Genomic DNA, 21886 nt, shown 5'->3' on the forward strand with positions numbered 1-21886 from the left:
TTACAGCTTTATTCTAAACTCTCCATAGTTATTTCTTTACAGAAACAACAGCGACACAGCCCATACTTCAAACTGAAATCACATTAATTAGCTAGGCAGCAAAGTTTCAAAGCATACCAAATGCTTACTAGAGCCCACTCTGCTATTGTGTTTAACTTTGAAAACAAGTCATGATGAGGGAAATCTACATGATAAGCATACTTCAGCTACAGCGAAAAGGTTTTAGCCTGCCTAGAAATTGGCAACCGCTGGCTGTGTTTTCTATACTTTATGTTATGTTTCTCTGCTCGCTGGAACGAATTGGCTGCCATGAATGAAAAGAAACTTTGCATCTAATCAGTGGCATGAATTTAGACTGAAAGCTGCTGTGCAGGACTTCTGTGAAGAGTCTGGGCCCTCTGCCATCCTTGTGCTTGTGAATGAAGCGGCATGAGCCACATGCCCTACTCCTCCTCCCCCCCAGCTGGGGCCTTCGCCCTTCCCTTTGCTGGGGAGACTGGGGAACCAACCCTTCACTGGTGAAACGACCATGACCCAGAAAGGCATTCAGTGCCATCAATGCCCTGCTTGAGAGATCTCAGCTGCGCTTCCCATCCTGCCGCTCTCACTGCTGGTTTCTAAATCAACTCATGAACCAATGGTGAGGGAGCCCCCCGTGCTCATTCCCTTGACAAATGGGCCCCTAAACTGATCTCTGACCTCCCTGCATACTTTTCCTAAGTTACTGCGACCCCAGAGACTCTGCAGCCCACTGTCCTTAAAGGTTTGATTTTGGTTTTGTGTCAGGACATACTGATCAAGAAGAAAAAACAAACCCATGACTTTATTGCCATACAATTACTCTAACAGCAAAATCCCATATAATTACTCTAGCAGCAAAACTCCTATTCTTCTATTCATTCGTAAGGACTACCATATGCTTTTGATTATAGTACATCCAGGGAGTTTTCAGGACATACAAAACAATACAAAATCTATTTAGGTTAATAAAATTTCACATTTTCTTCCAAATTAGTAATAGATGTCCTACTTAACAAAAAAAGTTCATGACACATTCGATTTAAAATCTTAACTATTTCTGAATATGGAAAAAGAACCAGCTGCTTTAAGTAATTTGTTTAATTAACTTCAGAGCTGAGTCAGACATGGAATACATGCTACTAAAAATTTCAAAGAACAATCATAATATCTGTTTCAGATGTGTATTTGTTTAGTTCTCTTCTACAGTCTTTAACTATGTTCAAATAATGCTTAGATTGACTTCAATAATGTACATCTCAAAACAGTTTTAAATATGCATTTAAAAGAGTAGAACTGCAAAACAACATCCTTTTCTGTGGAATACTGTATTAATGGTTTCTTCCATTTAAAATACTAATATACTAAGGTGTCTAGTACATAATTCAAGCTTATCACTTTAATTTTCAGGAACTTTTCTATCTGTAAATATCCAAGTTTTCCCATTCCAGAACTATTCTTTTTGTACGTCTACCCAAAGAATTTATCCAGATATGTTTCTATTCAAACTGTAAATATTATTAAACCCCTGGTCTTTACATTTTTCATTAATGAACATTTCTCTTTTGCTAAATTACTTTAAAAGGATCCCATTTTACTGAATAAAATATACTGTAGTGCATGTCAAGTAACCTACAGCTACATGACAACCTCAGCAAATCTATCCCAAACTGTGAAGGAAGCTTCTGACTTTGAGCAGGAGGAAGGTTACTGATCTCTGCTTCCTACAAGGAACCTTCCCCAGGCAGGGGACCAGTAGGACTCCAGAAGCAGCTTCCCTCTCTCTGTCCAACAAAAATGGCATCTCTTTGTCCCACAGTCAAAGATGCATTAGACAGAAAAACTACAAGTGTGAAATGCTTTGCCAAAGACTGAGAAAGAGGATACATTGGAAAATCAATGGACTTCTAGTGTGATCACTCCCATTCCACATCACATGACAGATCTCCAGTAATACATATTCCCTTGCTGTTGCAAAAAAAATGGGGTTGTTCAAGCAGAGACAACCATGGCAGGAAGCAGAATAAGGATTAGTATATTGGTTAACTGAAAGAACAGGGACTGGCCATGTTTACCCTGATCTCATAACACTGTTGCACAAATTATGTCTTTATCTGCAACACTGACTAGATACTGTACAGTGAAAAAAAGCTATACATATGACAATGAAATCACCCAAGAGGATTAACAGAGTTAGCAGAAGTTCAACAGATACCAGTCCCTGGCACTGCAATGCAGACTAATCCTTCCCTGCTCTTCTCTGTCCAACAGAACTGCATTAACATGAGCAGCGAAGTACAACTCCAGTAATTGTGTTTAAGCTGAAAAACATGCATTCTGACATGTAAATTGATACTCACCTCTGTATAAGTCATTAGTCTTTACATTCAAAGCAGAATTCTCTACTGCTTCAGAAGAACAGCTGGTAATAGAAATAGATTAAGTAAACCTTGGAGTTTACCAGAGCAAGGAATTTCACTTTCCTAGTGTTTCATGACTATTTCTGAATAAGCAGGAACAAACAAGAAAACCTAGAAATCCAGAGTTTCAGTGCAAGGTTTTTATGTAGAGCGCACTCAAGTGATTTTTTTTTCTGTTGGTTTCTACTTACAATTCATTGGCGCTTTTTTTTTCTCTGTTCTCGCTTGATCACCATTTCCACTGTTATTATTCACTTCCAGCTCATCATTCTGCTGATTTATGCTATTATACCCTTTTACCCTGATCCTGCATTTATTCATCATGTGGGAAAAGAATAAAGGTCTTTCCCAATCCAACTTGAAGGTTTGGTACTGAAAGGGTGCAGGCTATCAGAGATGCAACTGCTTGGAAAATTCTGCTCAAGCCAGTGGCTCTGGACTGGAACAGGCTTGGAAGCTGTAGAAAGGTGGCAGATGAAGAGTGAAATCAGTGCAGCGGTGTGCAGGGTGCCAAGAACACTGAGTGCAAACAGATTCTGTGGGCAGTGATGGTGGAGGCTTCTAATTAGCCTCCACTGAGCGCTTCTGAGCTCTTCACTTGGTTGAGCTGACTGGATTCACACACAAGAGTAAAAGCCTGTTCTCTGCCATTAGGAAAATAACCCCACTGCATCCTCCACTCCACCTCTCCCTCATGTTTAATGAAATTCTGTGAAATATGAAGGTGTCAGCTTCCTGACCAAACACACAGAAAACTCTGTTCTTGCATAGTATCTGTTTAGTAAAACCAAATGCACTGTGCTTTACAGACTTGGCCGTAAAACAGTAAAGATAAGCATTTCATTTGTGCTAAGTGATTAAATACATGGAGAACGATGTTACCACTCAGTGTGCTGTACAATATCAGCATTATCATATTTTCTTAATATTAAAAAATTATTAAAATATGGAACTCTAAAAATCACTTTTGGCCTTAAAAACTTTAACTACACCATGAGAAAAAAAATGAGTGGGATTTTTATAAATTAAATCAAAAAAGCACTATGTAGGTAGCCCTCACTAGCAGAGAGCACATGCACGTCTCTGAAAGGCACCAGTTTATATTAAAAATACTGCTAACACCTGAAGCACTATGTTTTCTCCTATCACACTGTTGTGTTTTCCCTGCAATATCTTAAAATTAACCAGACCTCTCCTTCATCTGTTTCAAAAAACAACTACCTCCTCCAGGTCCTCAAAGCCTGCTCCTCTTTTCCCCCTACCACTGCTGCTGGCTACTTTTTCACACCAGTGATTCTGTTTAACTGAAGAGTGGAGCAGCCTTTCTATATCGCGTTTTCTGGCACTATTTCTAATATAGATTGCACAAGGCCAATCTATGGTAGAAAGAACTAGCCAGAGCTTCAGACATATCACTAGGAGACAGTTAAATTAACCCTTCATGCTATTTCCCTAACCGTATCTAGGAGAACCACAGAAAGCCTTCAGCATCTGTAGGCACACACTCAAACTTTATCACCCATAAATTTTTAAAATACTTGGGCCAAGAAAATAAAATTCCAAACACTCAAGTCCCCTATTTTGCAATTTGTTATTGGCAGGACTAGAAGATTTAGTAGCATTCCTCAGCCTGTCTCTGCTCCCTCCCATCTTTGATTCAGCAACGACTCCAGATGCCAGTTGTCAGAATACCCACCCCACAGCAAGTGGCACCTCTGCCAGGAACAGTATGGATTGAGTTCCAGTTGGTCCTAATAATGGGAGTCTGAATGCATCATAAACAACCAGCAAATCTCAGAATGATTCTAGCGTTTCTAGGACACTTTTCCATTATGTGTTATCCAGCACTATTATCAGAATACACAATCTACAATACACATTAAGAGTCTTCTTAGCTAATGTAAATTTGGACATTCAAAGTAAATATTTATTTAAACTAAGACAAAGCACTTCCATTATGACACTAGAGTTCCAGGATAATGTTAACTTCTTTTTGCTTTTTTCAGCATGTACAGTAGCTCCAGTAAAAGCCTTTACAAACATTAAGTACGCTTCTGGAAACAAGTATTTTATTCATGGTCACTTAATTAATTCAGTTTCTGGTTACCAAAGAGAGGTGACAAAAGCTGTCATCTTTTATTCATACTAGAGGCAGGCAGAAAAGACTGAAAGTAAAAAAAAACCTGAATATGAATAAAGGAATTCTTCACAGCATAAGGAACAGTTTTCAATGGAAATTTAAAGCTGAAAATCTATAGATAAATCTGATGGAAATCTTCTGAAGTAACAGGAAATCAGGCAAGAATGCCAGGAGGACCGCATGGATGAACAAGTAGCTCCTGGAAAAACTTACACACAAACAGGTAGTTTTAAAAGGGTGGAAGCAGGGAAAGGTAACCCAAGAAGAATACAGAAAAAATTGTCTAAACAGTCAGGGAGATGGTTAGGAAAGTTAAAGCACTGGCGGAAGTAAACCTGGCCAAGGACACCAAGAGTAACAAAACAAGCTTCCTTAGGTACATCAGCAACAGAAGCCCAGGGAAAATGTGTGTCCACTCAGGAAGGATACTGGTAACCTGGTCACCAGGACATGGAGAAGGCTGAGGCTCTCAATGCCATTTTTTTCCTCTGTCTTCACCAGCAAGTATCCCAGTCACATTACCCAAGCTGCAAAAGGTGAAAGCAGGAACTGGGAGAGTGAAGAACTACTCACTGCAGGAGACTGGGTTTGAGAAGGTCTAACAAACTTCTCTCTGGAACAGGTTGCCCAGAGAGGTTGTGGACTGCACCTGTTGAAGGCAGACCAAATGAGGCAGTCAGCAACCTGATCCAGTGGAACATTTCCTGTCCATGGCAGGGGGGTTGGAGATAGATGATTTTTAAGATTCCTTCCAATCCAAATCATTCTATGATAACACCAATAAAGAAAATAGGGACAAATCTATTAGTCAGTTTTTAGGAAGAGTATTTAACTTAATTCAGTAACTGAGCAAAAAAGAAAAGACAAAAAGCCTGCTACCCAAGTTTGTCTTCATCCATTAACTACCTAGATAAACAACTCCTGACACAAGCATCTCTAGCAAATACCTCAGGTCAGGACCGACCCCAACCACCTCTGCTTATATATATATTACACAGCCATAATTATTTTATTAGTCATATTGAGCACAGCTTTATTTGCCTCTAAAACAAACCTGAAAATTTGAATTAGAATGGCACCAGCAGCCCATTTCCTACCTCACCCTAAAATCTAAGGAAAGTTTGTTTCCCCAAAATTTCCAGTTAAGTGGACATACATAAGCACAAGCATACAAATTTAGAAGTCCATTGCATAAAAGTTTGCTTACTGAAAATTTGGAACACTCTAAATGTATTTTCATTCTTCAGTTATCAAAGTACTTATCACTGAAGACATTCTCTCTCATTAAGGGAAAAACCAGACACAGACTGTTTAATTAAAAAAAACCCAAAGCCTCCGTTGGGCAGGAGCAGCAGTACCTAATTCCCCAAGGCCAGGTGGAAAGTCCTGGGTAGTAGTTATAAAAAAAGAGCAGTAAAAAAAGTATAAGATTATCAAGTCAACATACATGCAGAGGCTGAAGCAAAGTGCCTTGCCTAACTCCTGTCCCAATAAGAATAGGCAGGGGTAGCAGAGTGTTGGCAGCTGAACTGTTTTCACTCTGCACCAGAAGCACACTCTGCACTGGAGATCTGAGGAGAATCTGAAATTTAACCAGCAGTCTGGTTCCTCAGGTCTCTGTCTTAGCCTGAGCACAGAATCAGGCTACCTCATAATTTATGTTAACCATAATCACATCTTACGTCTGGTCATGAATCATGATGGCTTTAAAATCCATGTCATATTTGGTGTATGCATGTAAGTCAGAATTAAGGATATATTCTAGCCCTCTGTTCCTAGTTTATCTATATATGACAATCTGCTGAAGTTGAAACTAAACTATAAAGTGATGTGATAAATCTTTTACATAGAAAGGCAATATTTCGTAGCACCTGACATAGCCACTTTTCCTAAATGTAAAAATTCGTGAAAAGAGTAGTCCCCTAAAATATTGGGGTTTATTGTAGTAGCAGAAGCTTTCTAAAGGCCAAAAACACTATTCTAAGATGCTTCATTTTCTCTTAAAACCTTAGAAGTCAAATTTGGTTGAATGTGGAATATCTGCAGTTCACATACATTTTTCATTAACCAGAAAAAAAACCCTCAAATCTCACTGTACAAGGCCTCATAAGAATATTTAAAATGCTACTATTTGCTTCCCATCTGTAGTGCACAGTAAAGCTACAGTTGCCCTATTGACAATGAATGTTGCACCTATCTCAAGTCCAGTTAACCATCAATAACCATCCACCATCTCCTGCAAGAAAATCCAAGTAAATAAATTTGCAGAAATGGAAGAATTAAGGGTCAGCAACCAGAATTGCTGTGATATGGTAAATTCATTTTGGAATTTGGTGGCATAACTGTAGTAAATGCTTTATTTATTACCACTAGTCAGAATATGAGAAACATTAACTCTTATTAAAACTTAATTAAAAGGTTTTTTAATTTTAATTTTTTTTAATAAAAATGAAATTAGAAGTTTTAGAAATAAATAGGAAATTCAGAGCTCTGACTATCCCAGAGCTGTTTGGTGGCTGGAAAACAACAGGAAAAGGACTGGAATAGCCATTACAGCCTTTACTGCCATGGTACATTAAGAAAGACAACAGCATACAAAGAACAAACATTTTAGACACAAAATAACATTTTGCCAAAGCCCTGTTTTACATCTAACAGTTCTTGCAGTCAAAAGCCAAATTGCACTTGGCAAGTAAATATGGGGAATTTTTCATTACAAAGATATGCAATATGCAAATGGATAATGGTTGTCATGGTGGCCATATTTTAATATTTAAATTTTTCATATTGTAATAAGAATATCTCATTTGGTCCAAACACTGAGCTTTTTCATTAGCAAAATCTACAAGTGCAAAAATTGTTACTTTCTGTGCTGGATGCTGCTGTAATAGAGATGAAAACTAATTAATCCAGTGTATTTCCAGTACACATTTCTCACAGGATGCCCAAATAAACTTCAGTTGGTGCTTCATTTTTCATGATACAGCAACTGCCAGCATCACTTGCTCACACATACCATATAGTAATCTACATAAAATCCGTTCAAATATCAGGACAACTGAGTATTTTATGTAATACTGCACTGATAAACATTTTAAAGTGGCATTTGTATACCAAATAAGTTTGAGAGAGAAAAAAGAGAAGCTTTCTTAACCAATTCATCTGAAAATTATGACTCAGACCAAAAAAAGTGTGTGAGGGAATCAAAAATATTTCTCAGTGAAGAAGTACCCTGCAAATTAAGTTGGAAAACTCATGTTTTACCAGGTTGTATGTGTTGAAAAGTGCATTACAAAATTAAAGTTAAGAACTTAATGAGATTGAGCTGTAACTAGTCAACTTAATTACTTAAAAATTCATAGTAAAACAGATGATGAACCACTGTAACTATAAAATACAATTTTGCTTTCTTAAAAAGCATTTTTTACCTTGGAAGAAGTTTCTTCACTGAATGAAGGTCTACTGAATGAAATTATGAAGTAATTCTACCAGGATTACAGCCCCTGTTCAACTTCTATCTTCATGTATTCCAATTAAAATAATCTTTAATCATGGCTGATGGTCATGTCCCACAACTCATGGGATTGTGCTAATACACAAGTATGTGAAATTTAAAGACAAGCAATCTCTTTTGACCTTACAAGTTGAATATTGACTAAAAAGATTTTCATAGTATTTTGGGAGGGGGCAGTCAGAGTCTTTGTCTTTTCTTACTTATGGAAAACCACAGCTTATATTGTAGCAGTATCAGCACAATCCTCAGCTTCATGCAAAAATTTCATCAGAGTATTTGCCGAGATGCTGATTTACCAGCCTTCCCCAATTTTGTCCTGACACAATAGACTAAAAACAAAGTATGATTCATTTTTGCAGTTCAAATCCTTACTATTATGAAAAGCTTCAAAGGCTATTATATTTGTATTCTCCTCTGCTTTCTTTTTGAGGATATCAGTCAGGCCCAAGCTTTGTTTCATCATCTATCTAAAACTATTCTAAACACAGCATAATATATCTGAGTGCTTATAAAGAGGCAACTTGAAACATTCCCAGCTGTCAATTTTCTATTTCTAAGTGCAAATACCAAGATGTAATTGAGACAGATAGAATGGACAGTAAATTGCCTTAGAACATTTAAGAGTGAAGCACTGCTTGTCAAGAGAGATCAGAGCATCTTCATACAGTAATGACAATCAGTTCTCTTTGCGCTCACAGTGGGACTGAAGATCTTCCTTGGTAAGGGTTGAAGACCACTTCAGTATTTGCAGAAAACAGGAAACTTTCCTTCCCATTGTTTCTGTCTGGTCTGACTATTGTAACAGCTCAGGATAACTAAACATGGGAAAAAGTCCCTTTATTTCCTGTGAGGACAACCTCATAGCATATGGGAAGAAATTAACACACTCATACAGAATATAACTGCCAACTTCCAGGCATTATTCTTAATAAACAGGATCTCATGCAGTGTCAAAGAGATAAATGAACCCTTAAGTAAATGAACACTTATTGCCATCAGCTCTTCACTCTTCTGCCCCTGCCCACATAAAGAATTCTTCCAGGTATATTACAAGATATGTAAATGTGATCTACAACCAATTAATTTTGTAATTTCCATTCATTAATTCCCATGTTATTATTGTGCTTACGTGTTGTTCTTGTAACTGAATTACAGAACCTACATCTTAATAGAAAATGAACCTTTCCACTTAGAGAAAACAGACACAATCCTTCTGCTTAATATGTCTCCACTGTAACTCTAAGCCACAGAAAAGTCTCAGGTCTGCCAAAATATTTCCAACATTATGGAAGCAATCTAAAATTTAGCACTTGAAATGTTCAATCAGTAACACCCTTCTGAAAACCTGGACATCTCTTTTACTGATAAAAGAGATTAACTAAACACAGCTCACATGCTGCTCTCTCCAATAAAAAAAAAACTCGGTTATCTCTTGATAATTATTGAAATTTCATATTTTGACATAAAAGCAAATTAGCACACAATAACCAAATTCAAAGGCAATGATATTTTCACACCTTAAACTGACCGTATTTGAAGACGAATGAGAAACACTGCACTTGTACTGGCTCCACACTCACCGCAAACATCCAATAACCTAGTTAACTTCTGGGACCATAAGCAGCATCTAATTTAACAGCCAGCGGTGCCTGTTTTATCAAAACATGTACTACATAAATGAGGAAATCTCATCACATACTTGCCACGTTGCAAAGGCAATTTTGTGTGAGTTTTCATTTTTACAACTAATTTTAGTAAACCTTTCCTCTTCCTTTTCTACCTGCTAGTGTATTTTTCCTTAATATTTTGCTCTTCTTATTTCCAGAACACAGAAATGTAGTCTCATAGCTCCTATTGTTTGTATTAATTCCTGGTGTTATTCCTGGTTGGCTACTTAACCTTTCACTGAGACCTCTTTCTAAATCTTTTCCCCATTTACACAGCAAAACAGAATGGTAAGAAAAAGCAAATGGCAGCTACAAGTCATACTTTAAGAATCTTACCCAATCTCTAAAAATACCACTTTTTGATACTTAAAGGTAAGTAAAGCGGTGAAACAGGGGCCCAGGTACGGTGATAACTACACATCACAGAAGGATAAACAGAATTCTAACATCTTTCAGTCAAGAAAGATGTTATTATGACAAGTATGGGGTACTGAATTATGACAAGAAAAGTCATAATTCAGTACCTCAGATACCTATTACACACATTTGGAGATGTTAGTTTTTGCCCTCTGAAAACTGTATGCAAAAGACTAAGAATGAAACTAGGCAGAAGATCAGTGATACTGACACCAGAAGAATTCCTCACAAAGGAATTTGAAAGATGACTGAATGTATGAAAGGGGTTTCATAAAAAGAATAATTAGATTTTAAAGAAAAAAATAGTGATGCAAATACTTAGCAAATCTTTTAGACAGGGTGTTTAAAGTGCATAGAAGGAATTATTTTATGGGATGCACATTCAGAAGTTACAGATGACCAAAAAAAAAACCCACAAATACAAAAGTAATGTAATCAAACTCAGAAATCACTTAGTTTGCAACCAGGTACTACGCCTACACTCTTCAGGAGAGACAGCACCCAGTCTTGAAGCACAAACTCTCTAAGTAATGCTACTACTTCCCATTACTAAAAAAAAAATAAAATAAAATAAAAAAAAAAACCCAACCAAAACTAGTGTATGTTGTAGTTTAGTAATGGTATTCCCCAATTTAGTGCTCCCACTGAAACCACACATCACCGATTCCCTCAGCCCCTGCTGCCCCCTCCCCTTGTGGTGGGCTGGAGAGGAGAATTTGAGGCACAAAAGGTGAAGATCACAGGTTGAGATAAGAACAATTTACTGGAAACAGCAATGAGATAAGAAAACAAACAGTAACAGCAGCATTACTAATGGCAGAGGGCACAAGAAAGATGAAAATGATTCAGATGGAAAGAGCAATCCCTGACCACTGCCTCCACCATGCTACCCTGAGCAGAAGGGACTCCTTTCCCCGCTCCCCACAACGATGTGAGATGGTAGAATAATCTCCAAGCCACAGCCATGCCCCCTCCTGTCTACTGCAAAATTAACCCTATCCTGGCCAGAATCAGGGCAGCGGGATAGACCTTTCTTAAATCTGTCACAGCAATTCACAAGTTCCTTCCAGCACATCTCATTTTAGATCTTTATCATATTCTGCAGGTTCATTTTTTAAGTAGCATTTTATCATACCTTTCATGAACAGAAACCAAGAGACACTAGTAGGAAGGAAGCAGTGCTCATTATAAATGTAGGGTGGCCATTTTTACAAAGACATTCTATGAACTGGGACTTATTTATTGCCTTCCTGTTTCCTATGGCTTCTGCAAAATAGCTCTACCTCCCAGACAACAAAAAGATAAATATAAACTATTCAGCCACAAACATTTCACAAGTGACACAACACTAACTCTACAGGTGTGTGCCACTTTTTCTTCCCTCTACCTTGTCAGGTGGTAGTACCTTTTAATGAAAGTGATGTTTATATGCTGCAGAGCTTTAAATGCTGCCACATCTATTCAAGTCTCAAATGCCTCTGTGACTCTTAGAGCAAAGGCCACACTCACACTACAGAGTCAAAGGATGGTGTCTCAAAGCATGCCATCCCATGCTATTTCTTCTAGGAATCCATATACCTTACCCAAGGAATTTAAGGATATGGTGTAACTTAGCACATACTAAGCAATAAAATGAAGTGGTTTTCCTGCCTTGTTGCACAAATTCATAGCAACCCAGACATCAATCACTCTGTCACAACATATTTGATTTAGCCATAAAGAGACTGGGATTGTTAAGTCAACACGTAGGAACACATTCATCCCTCACTCTAGGAATGACTCCTTTTAAACAGCTTTATAAAACTAACAATTTATTTCACAGGTCAAATTACAAAACACTTTAAGGTAAATTCACCATCATATTAATTGATACTGGTCACTTGTTCAAGTTATCATAATAGGCAAAAATGTATTTAGAAAGTAAACATGCCAATACATATAATGTATTTAAAATTCAGGCACAAGTATCAGCACTCACAGACAAATTTCATTTTGAAGTGAGAATTCATATAAGACTTCTCTAGGAAGGTCAAGGATTAGATTATTTATTCTGCCTCACTCATCAAGATCTAATCAATTTGTCAAGGGGCCTGTATCACACAAATTACACTGAAATAAAGAAAGCCACCTTACTACAATATATTACTGTTTTTTTCCAGTACTCACTTCAGTTCTATCTGTTTCTCCTGCACATTCCCTTCATGATCTTTAGCCTTGAACTTGAAAGCTCACCAGGGATGCCAGATGACTTGGCAGCCAGACTGCCAAAAGCACAAAGGACAATCCGGAGACCTCATGAGACCTAAAATAAGTGTCAACCTCTAATTTCTCAGTTCTGTCCCTACAACAGGATAAATTCAACCGTGAGCAGCCTGTGAGACAATCCCAGGAGCAATCAAGCTTGCACAAAACGAAGCTGGTTTTTAAGACTTATCCTTGCAGCTTCTCAGACATTTTAAGTAGACAACCATTCTTTTAGCATCAATTATAAATGAAGGGAAAGGGTTGCTTTGCTGTCAGAGTAGTGAACTGGGAATCATGACATCAGATTATATTTCTGATTCTAGCACAAACTTCCACAGGGACCAAAAAATCAAGATCTAAGTTTCCCATTTGTAGAACTACACAGGTTTGACTTATTAATGAAAGCAATGCACCGAGACATCTCTGAATAGAAAATAGTACAGAAGTGCCAGATTATCTGTTTCCTGAGCAAACATAATACAGTTTAAATTTTTAAAAAATCCCTAAAACTGTGTACCTGAGTTTTCTCTTGAATTTTGAATAATTGTTTGCTGAACAGTACAGACTGGCCATTTGCACTGCAATTTCAGAGGATAAAAGAAACAAAGTAAAGATGCACCCCTGAAAATCCTGTTCTCCTGAAACTGGCTGAAACATCAGGGCAGTCAGCCTTTTTTTCTGTCATAGCAATAAATTGCAAATTGATGAGTCATGGAGGTTGGAAAGGAGGTCATCTAGCCCAATTGCTTGAACAGAGCAGTGTCAACTAGAACAGGTAGTCCAGTCTTCCCTAGATGACCTTTAAGCAAAATAAAAAACAGTCTCTGTGCAACTTATACCAGTTTTTGACCAGTTTTATTGTAAGCAATATTTTTTCCCTTTGCATTGTGTTGGAATTCCCATTTTCCACAGCCTCTCCTTCTTCTACTGTGCACCTCTGAGAGGAATGTGGCTGCATGTTGACCACATCTATCCATTGGGGAACTGTAGACAATAATAAAAATTCCACTGAGCCTTCTCAAGGCCAAAGAAACCTTGCTCTCTCAGCCTCTTTGCAGCAATATGCTCTGGGCCCCTCCTCACCTTGCTGGTTGGTCCCAGCACCAGACTTGTGTCAGTAGGTAAAATTATTTCTTCACTTAGGGAGCCAAAATTTTGACTCTCAGAGGTCCCACAGATGTATAGCAGAGGGTGAAGAATCTCCTCCCTTGACCTACTGGCAACACCCTTGCTAGAATTGTCCCAGGATGCTGATTCTTTTCTGCACTGCAAGAGTGCAATGCTGACTCATATTCCAGTTCTTGCCCACAAGTACTCCCAGAGTAACTTCTGTAAAGCTGCTTTGTAGCCCCCAGCCTGCAGAGGTGAACAGGGTTATTCCATCCCAGGCACAGGACTCCATCACTAAACCATATCGCCCGGCACCAGATTCAGACACCTCTTGAACACCTCCAGGCGTGGTGACTCCACTTTGCTTTCTTCAGTCTTCCATTCCTCCTGAGTAGCCAATCCCATACCAGTCCACATGTTCACCAAAAACAGTGATAATCCTGCTCAATCCCAAACAGAAAACCAAATCAGTAATCATGTATTTGGGTCCTAAAGCAAAAATAGCTTGACAAAGTTTCTGCAAAAGAATGTGCATGAGTATGTGAGTACAAGTTCTTCAAGACACTTGTATAAAAAGGTAGAGTCTTAAATAAAGTTCATTACCTTGCTCAAGCCTATACCTTCCTGGGTAATCCAATTCCTTTCCAAACAGGGACATATATTTTACCTAGAGATACATGGCTATAACCTTCTACAAATTAGCAAATCATGCCAACCAGTATCTTAGGTCAACTACAGCCAGTTTGGATTTATTTTGGCCAAAAGACAGTTCCTTTTAGTTTCCAATGTAAAGAATTTTTCAATTTCTCACATGTTGTAATGCTGTTACAATGACGTCAACTTCATCTAATTGACAAAGTTGCTCTTCATGCTAACCTTACCAAATAAATACAAACCAACCTTGGGACACCCAGTTTTAAAGCTTGGTGTTTATAAAGATGGTGACAAAAATTACTGTCAAAGGGAGTTGAAAACTACGTCTCCATAAATATTTGAAATCACTGCAAACAGCGTGCTATTCAATAGCATAAGGCTGCATTGAATAACTTAAGCCTAGAGGTTTCAATGGATGGTGCCTTCCAAGTAGCCTCTTCTAAATTAGCAGCTCACACTACAAATTTGTGAAATACATGTGTCAGGAGAGTTCAGACTGAGCTATAAGGCAGAGCAAAGAAATAGCTGGAACACTGCAAATATTATTTATAAATACAGATAAATCATGAAGTTTTACAACACTTCTAAGCATATTAGACTCTTCAAAAGATTAAGTCTTAGTCGACAATAAGGCTTAAGAACAGAAAAGTTTCTTAAATGCTGTGGAACAAAGATTTCTCCTTTAAGTATTCTAAACTTTTCACCGAACAGCTCAACAAACTACCTTTCTTACTAAAGAAGAGTTTTTCACAATACAATCCAAGTGCATCTGAGAGCAGTAAGAGGAAATACATTGAAAAGTATGAAACATTTGTCATTGTCTAACATAAATCCCTCCAATTCCAAACAAGATAAGATATGTACTTGAAAATTCTTCAGAAAAAACTCTGCTTTTTGCCATTGTCCTACATTGCATTAACTCTGCGCTCACCTAGTAAAGACACACACACACAAAAAAAAAAAGTCTTTCTTGCTAATCCACTCCATAAAGCAGTGTTCAACCTTGGGGCAGGGGTTACAAAGAAATAAACAGGTTTTAAGCAATTGCCCTTACTCTGATAGGGACCACAGATAGTGCCACTGATATAGACAAGCAAAGTCAAATAAAAATAGAATGCCACACTCACATTTTTTTGTTAACACTTAAACAAGTTAAAAACAGCAGATATTGGAAGTGAATGGAAAAGATATTGACTTTCTATGGTAATTGTGTTTGCACTTCCTTTTGACTTTTTATGATGAAGTAGCCATAGAATGTTGTTTTTCTTTTCCTGAAGAGAAAGGAAATCACATAACCTTATCAAAAAAATGCAGCTAGCTAAAACCCTTCCCTTCCATTCATTTAAATCCCTTTTATAAAATATAAATGTAATTATGAAAAGCACTATGAAGTGAGTAATCATCACTGTAATTAAGATATACATATAACATATTCAGTGAGTGGGACTAGATGATTCTTATGGGACCATTCCAATTTTAGGTATTCTGTGATACATATACACAAGCAGGCAAAAAACAACACACATGGACACAATGTTTTTGTATCAAACCACAACCATAAGAGATTATTTATATATTGATCTTTTTTGTGGAAAGCCCAGCAACTAACTTCATTACATAGCATAACCATTTGAGGAGTTTTCCTCCGTGACATAAATTCTCTATTGCTAGTCAGGGTTAGTAACACTGAATTTGACCAGAAAGGTTACCTGAAGTCTCAATTACTTGGATCACTTCTCCAAAAAATTAGTCTGCTCAACAATCAGAGAAATACGTATTGAGACTGGGAATGTCCAGCAGGGGAATACAGATCCTGAGGCGTCACACAGACACTGAAAAGGCTGCACAATAAACTTTATAAACAATATCTCTTCATGCCAATTGAAAAGCAACAATTCGGCTTCCCTTACCAGGGCACATTTAAAGAAAACTAACTGTTTGTTCACTTTAGTGCAAGCAGAAGATGATACAGCAGGATGTAATAAAATCATACTGATACTTGAGAGTTAACTGGCAGAAACATATATATTTACTGAGAGACTGTGTAAACCATACTATAGTCTACATAATAAACTAGCTTTGTTTTTTTCCCCAGCTGCTTCAAGATCTTACTAGCCACCCCAGCTGAGGCCGTGGGGAAGGCTTACAGGAGTGCCAACATCTGCTTCTATTCCCATCAACGTCAAATTTGTCAGAACACGAAACTGCGCCAGAGAAACAATCTCTGCCATAGAAAATTAAACTCTACTTCCATGGATACCCCCTGAAGCACCAAGTGTAGCAGATCGATTACATTTCCAATTTCTATTCCAAAATAAAGTTTCTTTCCCAAAAATATATATGTACATTTTATATGTGTAGATACATCCATGTATATATACATACATATAGGTACATGCATCCTAAAGTTCTTTAAGACCTGGTTTGCCTTTACTGGCCTGTATTAGTGTAAATAATTGACATAAGAACTAAGACAAACATAAGAACTAAGCCTTATATCAGGTAATAAAGTGACAAATTAAACTAGTCACTTTTTAGCAACTCTTTACTACTAAATACTTTTTAACATCTCATCAACTCCTATCCACAGTTTTACTCGTCTCTTTACTACTGCTACGTAGAGGATTCAAGTGAGTACCCTGATTACACAGTAAATGAAACCCTGCATGAAAACATTCAGCAAATTACAAAAAAAAAAAAAAAAAAACCCAACTTTTTTTTAAACTCTCATTAAAAATCATATATTCCCCAGCACATAATCACAGACCACTGAGAATCTTAGAAAAGTTTATGCAGTTTTGCTCTAATTAGCTAGTCATAGAATAGAACTATTAATGTTGGAAAAGACAACCAAGATCATCAGGTTCAACCAGTAACCCAGCACTGCCCTGTTCATCACAAAACCATGTCCCCAGGTCTACATCTACACATTTTTTGAACACCTCCAAGGATGGCGATTCCACCACTTCGCTGAGCAGCCTATTCCAGTTCCTGAACACCCATGCGGTGAATCAATTTTTCCTAAAATCACACATAATTATCCTACACCTCCCCTAGTGCAGCCTGGGGCCATTTCCTCTTGTCCTGGCACTTGTTAGCTGGGGAAGAAAGACTGAGTCTTTACCTCACTACAGCCTCCTTTCAGGTACTACTAAAGAGTGATAAAGGTTTTGCTCAGTCTCCTTTTCTCCAGACTAATTGTGCTTATAGGGTAATATAGGAAATTTTCCCTCTATTTAGACAGATCACAGTAAATACAGACATTTGGTAACTTGCTGTAAAGAATGAAAGAGATAAGGTACATATTGATAATGTCACAATTTTTTTAAGCATTTTTACCGTAAGTACTCAGGGTAATTATTAATTATTAGTCACACAGTGGGATGACACGGAATTATTTTAGATGGCACAAATATTCACCAACTGTTGCTTTCCGTCCCCTCCAGAAAGTGGATTTTGCTTAGAAGAAAAGATTTTCCTCTATTCTTGCAAGTAAAGCTCCTTTTTCATTGGAAAACAAAGATTTTGCCACAGAAAAATGGTATGATCACCAGCAAGAACATCCAGAAGCAGAAAATGTCCAATTGCTAATTTAGCCAGTAAAGTACCAATTGTTCATAACAGAAACTTCAATATTGTAGCTTATTTTAAAAAATTAAAACCTCCATCAAGAGATAAAGTTTTAAAAGGCTTTTTAGTGTCTTAAGTAAATTATTCCATCACTTGTTACTTTTAAGAAATGCTAGAAGGAGCAAAAACTCTGGTATTGCAAGGACACTCTAAATGTTACAATGAAGCATCTGAAGGAAAAGCATAAGCATTTATTCATAATTTCCTGTGCACGCCTCCTCCCTCCAACACTGCTGCCACTACTGGGAGACTTAAGTTTATCCACCTCACATATGTTTACATACCTCACTGCAATTGGCCCAAAACTGTTATTCCTCTGTATCACTGAAATCTCAACAGACTACACTACTACAGTTTATTACTGGAAGATTCAGGACATACAAAAGAATAATATTAATACAACCAGACCTTTCCACTTAGATTTGTTTTGTGATGAATGCAGATGTAAAATAGTATGTTGTATTTATACAGCATAAAGCCAAAAAAGAAGAGGTGAATGAATTCACACGGGAATGACTACTCAGCTACTACTATAATAAAATAACAAATATATCAAATCTTCTGCTTTGCACCTTACAGTGTTACAGACTTTTGACAGAACATACAACCAAGCTACTTCTCACTACACTGATAAGTGGAAGATAAGCAACCATAGAGAAGTAGGGAGGAAAAAAAGACTTTAAATAACTATAACCAACCAGAAATCTGTTCTGAGCAATACTCTTTTAATTCCAATGTAAACAAAAGAACCTAAATAAATCTAACACATAACATGTTTCCAGTGTAGGAAAACCAGCAAAGCATTTCCTGTGTTGACAGACACCAGCAAGTCACTTCCTCCTCATAACCTCTTCATTCTCTAGCCATGTACAGGGGTTTTTTTCATTTATCTAAGTGAATTCCCTATTTCCTATTAACTACAGTGAAAACTGCAGGTACTCTGAGCAAACTCTTAGGGAAACCATAACTGGCTTCAGCTCCTCAGTCATAAAGGAAACATGGTTTCTACCACAATGAGCTCCACTGATGATGCTGAGATGACCTGGAAGCCTCACTATGAACTTTGGAACACAAACCCCTCACGCAATGATGGTTTTGATGGCTTATGTAAAATCAATGTGATGGTCTCCATACTCACCCTAGTCCAGTGGCCCTCATAAATCCACCACCATCATTGATCTCAACACCAGTCCCAGCAGGTAGACCAAAGGAAAGCTCAGAAGTTGTTTCCTCAAACAAAACTGAGGTATAATTGGAACATGTGACATTTCTCTGTGAAGGATTTACATCTCTGGACTGTCACTTGAACCCTGTCCACAATCATTAATGAATCTGAAAAGCTGATGTAGAACCAAGTATTTAACGCCAACCATTCTCCCTTTCTCCACGATTTATTTACATCATCTTGATCCAAACTGCAAAAAGACTTATTACTGAATTCAATGTCTGCCTAGAAATTGAAAAACATACAGATTCTGATCCTTGGGAGCACTTGAGCACTTAGTTCTTGAACTCAAATATCTTATGTCTAAAATCTTAGAATTCAAAATTAAAGATATTACAAATCCTTTAAATTTGCTGAAATCCGGCTCTGGCATACACCAAATTTGTGGCTTAAGGTAAAATACGGGAGAACGTTGCCTTAGAATTGAGGTTTTTTTAAATACGTAAAACCTGATCATTAAATGGAAGCAAGTAAAATAATCGCACAGCCTCTTTTTCAAATGCACATCCAAAACTTTTTTAAAAAAATCCAACACATTGGACCATTTACCATTTTTCATGGTTCTGCTGAGGATAAACATATGGAGAAAATAAGCTACTCTGTAGATCTTATTTCACTCCAATGTCTGTGCTTTTATTCTCCCTGTCACAGCCAACTTAAGAATTTCCTCTTTCATGGTAATAAGCAGAAAGTCCACAATTCTCAAGGCAGCAAAGCAGGAAGTTTGCAGTTGGAAGGATTTCCCCTCTTCAATGGGACAGGAGAAATGTATGATGGGGCTACCGTGAAAAGTTTTGCAATCTGAAGCAGCTGATTTGGACATATTTATCACATCAGAGCCCTAAAGTGATGCTACCAGGATCAGGCACAAATGAAGCAGTGCCCGCATCTGTTCTGCAGTAATTTATCACTTTGGCTTTTTGAGAGAGTGAGAACTCCTGCCTTTTTGACTAGGGTATTACCTGGCACCAATAATCCTATCAACAGTGATAGTCAAATGTAGAAGGACGCTCAGCAGAATGCGCTAGCTTCCCAGCTGACCCTATATCACAAGACAGGAGTGAACGCCACATGTGGCTTTAATGCCAAGCAGCTGCTGCACACCAGCACCCCCTCGGTCCTGCTCCCTCCCCCCTGCACCGCTGGCTTTCCAACACTATCGCAAGTAGTGGAACTGCGGCGCCCTAAAACGAACACAAGCCCCCACACCCGTTAGGTTTTGGGGAGCCAAACCCATCATCCCCCATCCGCTCCCGAGCACGGAGATGCGGGATCATCAGTGCCGAAGTGCGGCCGGGGAATGGGGGTGGGAGGGGGGAGGGGGCAACGCACGACCCCCCTCCGGCTATCTCAAAACCTGTTACTCTCCCTCCCTTTTAAGCAAAAGCTCGGGGTAAAACCCTTTCCCGGCCGGGAGTCCCGCGGCTGCGGGCCCCCGGCCCCGCCGCTCACCGACACCAGGAACTCCAGCGTGCCCACGTAGTCCCGCTCCGTCTTGAGCAGCTCGTTGAGGACGCACACGCGTAAGCGAAGCTGCTTCTCCAAGTCCTTCCCGCTTTCCCCCTTGCCTTCCCCCTTGCTTTCTTCTGTCATGGTGCGGCGAGGAGGATCGGTGCTCCCAGCCCGGCGCCTTCCCCTGAGCGCCCCGGCGCTGCGCTGCGGACAAGGACAACAAAAGACCCCGCCAAGTTACACAGCGGGGCCGGGCTCCGGCCGGTCCCCAGCCGCGCCGCAGCCGCAGCGCCCGCTCACCCCGCTCCCGCGGCGGCCCGAGGTCCGGAGGCGACGAGCCACCCCAGAGCGCGCTCCTTTCCCGTCAGGAAGGGGACACAGCCTGGAGGAAACGAGCGGTCACTGGTTCCCAGCTCGCCCTGCTAGCTGAGAGGTTGGAAAGCCTCCGCAGCAGCACAGACTTGGACATTAATCAAAAGCTTTGTATCCATGTGACTCCAACCCCTTCCCCCCCCTTCGCTAAATCTCAGGAAAAAGGAAAGGAAACAACTTCAGGGAGGATTGCGTGCCAGCAGCTGCCTGTTTCACACACAGGCTGCGAGCTTCAGTTTGAGGCTAATTGGAGACCTCCAACAAGAGAGTAAAAGAATTATAAAAATGTCCCAGCAAGCTGGCTGGCCAGGGAATCGGCAGTTGTTTGTGTTTTGATTTTATCATCGGCAAAGAGCCATTTCAACTTCCCCTTCCGCACCTTCCCACGAGATGAGTATTACAATGTGCATTATAAATACGAGCTGTGATATTCTCCCGAAGAAACATACACAGCTAAGCATGTTCTGAACAGGTACAGAGAAGTTCTTTGAAGATAGTGAGGGGGGTTAGGTTGGCTGGTTTGTTTGTTTATTGAAACAAAGTGCTCTGAACTGTCCACATTATACAGTTTTCCTATCTGCCTATCAGATTTGCATGATACATTAAAAGGATAAAATATAATTCAGTAGGTATTTCAAACAGCTAGCAAAAAGTATACGGCTACTTTAGACAAGGGGAACTGATTTCATGAAGACTGAAATGTATCAGGAGACTACCATGTGAATTTGAAGACTACTGATGAAAGCTGAAGTTTTCTCTGGCTGGCTCTTCAGTTTGTGACTGCAAAGAAAATACAGGTCTTCAAACTTACATATTCCATATCAACTCTCTATCTAAACCTGCAATATCCTACAGGGACAGATTAAAATGAAAATCTGGGAGTGAAACTCTTCTACAGCTGCAGAATAAGTTGAGGCAGTGAGTCCTTTAGTGGGAGAAAATAAGCAAAGACTTTTATGTTCTGATAATTAGGCATCATCAAGCTGTCTGCCTCAAATATTTTTTGTAAAACAGAGGATACAC

The 21886-nt window shown here is 38.8% G+C and overlaps 1 protein-coding gene across 1 annotated transcript in view; it reads right to left on the reverse strand.

Annotated features, from left to right (window-relative positions):
* Nucleotides 1-20871, reverse strand: part of PREX2 (phosphatidylinositol-3,4,5-trisphosphate dependent Rac exchange factor 2) — a 172406-nt gene extending 151535 nt beyond the window's left edge. Inside the window, exons 1-2 of the mRNA XM_066180368.1 lie at nucleotides 20792-20871; nucleotides 20492-20695 (exon numbers count right to left, since the gene is read on the reverse strand). Coding sequence (XP_066036465.1) covers nucleotides 20492-20632 — 141 coding nt within the window. The 5' untranslated portion in view covers nucleotides 20633-20695; nucleotides 20792-20871. The remainder of the gene's footprint in view (nucleotides 1-20491; nucleotides 20696-20791) is intronic.
* Between the last annotated feature and the right edge of the window lie 1015 nt (nucleotides 20872-21886).

This window comes from Chamaea fasciata, unplaced genomic scaffold, assembly GCF_029207755.1.
Source record: "Chamaea fasciata isolate MVZ Bird 193981 ecotype frontalis unplaced genomic scaffold, bChaFas1.0.hap1 SCAF_1, whole genome shotgun sequence".
NCBI classification, from domain to species: domain Eukaryota; kingdom Metazoa; phylum Chordata; class Aves; order Passeriformes; family Sylviidae; genus Chamaea; species Chamaea fasciata.